The sequence below is a fragment of the Humulus lupulus genome, chromosome 8 (genome assembly GCF_963169125.1).
Source record: "Humulus lupulus chromosome 8, drHumLupu1.1, whole genome shotgun sequence".
Taxonomy (NCBI): domain Eukaryota; kingdom Viridiplantae; phylum Streptophyta; class Magnoliopsida; order Rosales; family Cannabaceae; genus Humulus; species Humulus lupulus.
In genome coordinates, this window is record NC_084800.1 from 86,684,347 (window position 1) to 86,687,429 (window position 3,083).

Below are 3,083 nucleotides of genomic sequence, written 5' to 3' on the forward strand. Positions count from 1 at the left end.
TCACACTTCCAACTACTTAAGTTAACCTTGAATGACAATATGGTATGGATATATAATAAGTGGAAATTACATTTTATATGGACTTTTAATTGATATTTTAAAAAATATGGCTTTTTTTTCATCTTAACTTTTGTATGGCTTTTTATACTTTTTTATCACTTTTGTGGTTTTTTTTCCCATATTTTTGTTAAGATGTCTTATTATGCCATATATTGTTTCTAATGATTATTTTTTAATTCCAGGGGTAGTTAGGTAATTTTATTTTATGTAATTTTTTAAAATTTTACAAATGTAGTTTTCTTTTACTTTACCTTTTCCGATCAGTTTTTTTCCCTTTGTTTCCCGAGCGTTTTTTCTTTTTTTTTTCAGTTGTTTGCATGCGGTTTGGGTTTGGTGATCGGGGTTTGTTGATGAGTATTTTGGTGTGATTGGAGTTGTTTTCGGTCATCGTAGTTGTTGTTTAGGAGTTTGGTCGACTGCATTTTTCAGAAATTTTGGTGAATTGTCTTGATCGTTGTCGGAATGCGCCGTTCTCCTCGAACTCCGACGGTTCCTGCCGACAATGCAGGAGCTAACCAGTTACTTTGGTCAGATTCTAAAAGAAATAGCATGTATTTGTGTATTTTGTTTTGGTAAAATGTTCCTATTTGTTTGTAAACAAGAATATATCGTTGAAGCTATCATACCTTCGGGTTCTCCATAGGTTTCTCGCAGTTTGGAGAAGAACCATAGCCATGAGTTATCATTTTCGGAGTCTGATATTCCAAAAGTCAACACGAAAATGTTGTTGTTTGAATCTAACGTTGATGCTGAAAACAGGGTACCACCATGTGCATTTTTCAAAAATGTTCCATCAACAACAATTATAGGCCTCAAGTATCTCCAACCCTTGATTGAGTTAGAGAAAGCTATGTATAGGTATTTGAATCTATCTTCCTTGTCTGTGAGTAGGTGTGTTATTGTTCCTGGATTTGCTTTCTTCAACATGTAAAGATATATTGGCAACTTCTGATATGAATCATCGGGGTTCCCTCTTACTAGACGCAAAGCTTTCTCTCTTGATCTCCATGCTTTTGTGTATCCCATAGTTACTCCAAAGTCATCATTCATATCATTCATGATGTCATTTGGAGTGTAATTTCTTTTGATTGACTTATACTTATTCTTTATTAATTCCCCAACTACGATGCTTTTTGCTTGCCTATGGTCTTCCAAAACAATTTCAACAGAGCAAGTGTGATTTGGATTGCATTTCCGTACCTTGAATAAATCTTGATTTCTGTACTTAGATGCTCTCACCAACCAGTTGCATTTTTCATCTGCGCAAGTAACTAGGTACTCTCTAGGTTCTGATCTTTTTGTTTTGAACTGGAAGTTATGCAGCATTGCATAGTAGCTAAGGGTTGATTTGACTGTGTTCTTATCCTTGTAAATTTGTCCTTGCTCTATTGTGTTCACTCTGTAATCAGATATTACTAGTTGGATTTCATCCAACTTCTTTTTTCTTTTTGTATTGTCCTCAATTATGAAATCAGCTACTTCTTCAGCAAAATGGGGTATGTATGACACATTTATGCCCTCATTTGTTGTGCTTGACATTCCTTCTTCAAGTAACATTTGTTCATTGATGGAAGCTTGATTTGCTTGCATTAATAATGTCCCCACCTCCATTTCTTCTGCTGTAGCTTTCTGATTTGCTAGTAGAAGAAGGTCATTTTCATTGCTTGATTCTTGAATTATAGTGACACACAATGGTAAGTCTGTTATTTTAGTAGCAACTTTTTTCTTTATTTCCAGGAAGAACAACACTGAATTGTCTGTTACAACCTTCATTGGTGGTGTTCATTTTTCTACTTGATAAGAAACTTCAATAGTTGCTGTTTTTTCCTTTATCTCATTTTTTATCAAATTCACCAAGTTGTCAAGAGAACAATTTGGTGGTATTAATATCCCAGACATTGTGTATCCTTGGTACTCGTTGTTTTCATTCTAATTGCCTCCATATTGAACCAAAGAAGTAATATTGTCCATATCTGTAATATTTGGCAATTTTTTAAGCAGTTAGTTGGTTCTAAATGGGCTAGGTAACTGGTTAACTTAATATTTAATCACATATTCTCCTGAAACATTTAGCTTTTGTAGGGTAACTGGTCACACTTAGTTTTATATATTTTATGTTTTTCAAATTAGTTATATATATTGATTGTTGTTGCAGGGTAACTTGTTACACTTAGTTTTACACATTGTTTTTTTTTTTTTTTGCAGGGTAACTGGTTACCTTAATAATGAATCATATATTGCTTATTTTTACCCTTAGTTTTATATAGTTGTAATTTCCTCTTAGTTTTATTTATTTTCTGTTTTTTAGGGTAACTGGTTACCCTATTGTTACTGATTGTTTTTGTAGTAAATCTTCCCAGCTACATCAAATAATATATATATATTTTTTTGTAAAGATAAATTAGAGTGTCAAATTTTCAGAGTTCTTGTTTCTTGCCTATTTTTTTTGGTTAATGAATGTAGAAAAACCAGTGGGAAGGTAACTGGTTCCCTTAATCTGTAATTGCATACCATACTGAAACATTTTAGTTGAATTTATTGCATGTTATTCCAAGTAACTGGTTGTCCTAATGTTTCTGAATGTTTCTTGTTTTTTTTCTGGTTAATCAATGTATACAAACCAGTGAGCTTCGATATTTTTTTCCTATTTTTTAGTTTATAAATTGTTTTTGTTTTCCAGCAAGCACATTTGATCATGATCATTTTTATTATAATCAAGATAATAGTTGCAAATAATATAGTAGATTGAACATAGTTTGCAAAAAAAAAAAAAAAAACAAAACAAAATGACAGCACAACAGAGTTGACAGAGGAATCGGTTTCTTGCAAACCTTGTTTTCTTGATCGTGTAGTGGATATGCAGGTCGCTGGAATCTTCAAAGATTGCAGCTGGTTTGATTGGAAGAATGTTGGAATTTTTTTGATTTCTGCAGAAAGGGACCATTTGTTTAGTGATCAGATTTTTCTTGCATTTTTTTGACAGAAGATGAGGTCAAACCTTTGCTAGAGTTGGTCGATTGTTG

At 32.6% G+C, this 3,083-nt stretch overlaps 1 protein-coding gene across 1 annotated transcript; it reads right to left on the reverse strand.

Annotated features, from left to right (window-relative positions):
* Positions 1–485: 485 nt before the first annotated feature.
* Positions 486–1,833, reverse strand: LOC133795756 (uncharacterized). Its single transcript, XM_062233211.1, has 3 exons — positions 888–1,833; positions 687–809; positions 486–595 (listed from the first exon to the last, which is right to left on the reverse strand). The coding sequence occupies exons 1-3, from the start codon at positions 1,831–1,833 to the stop codon at positions 486–488; spliced, it is 1,179 nt and encodes a 392-aa protein (XP_062089195.1).
* Positions 1,834–3,083: the final 1,250 nt, after the last annotated feature.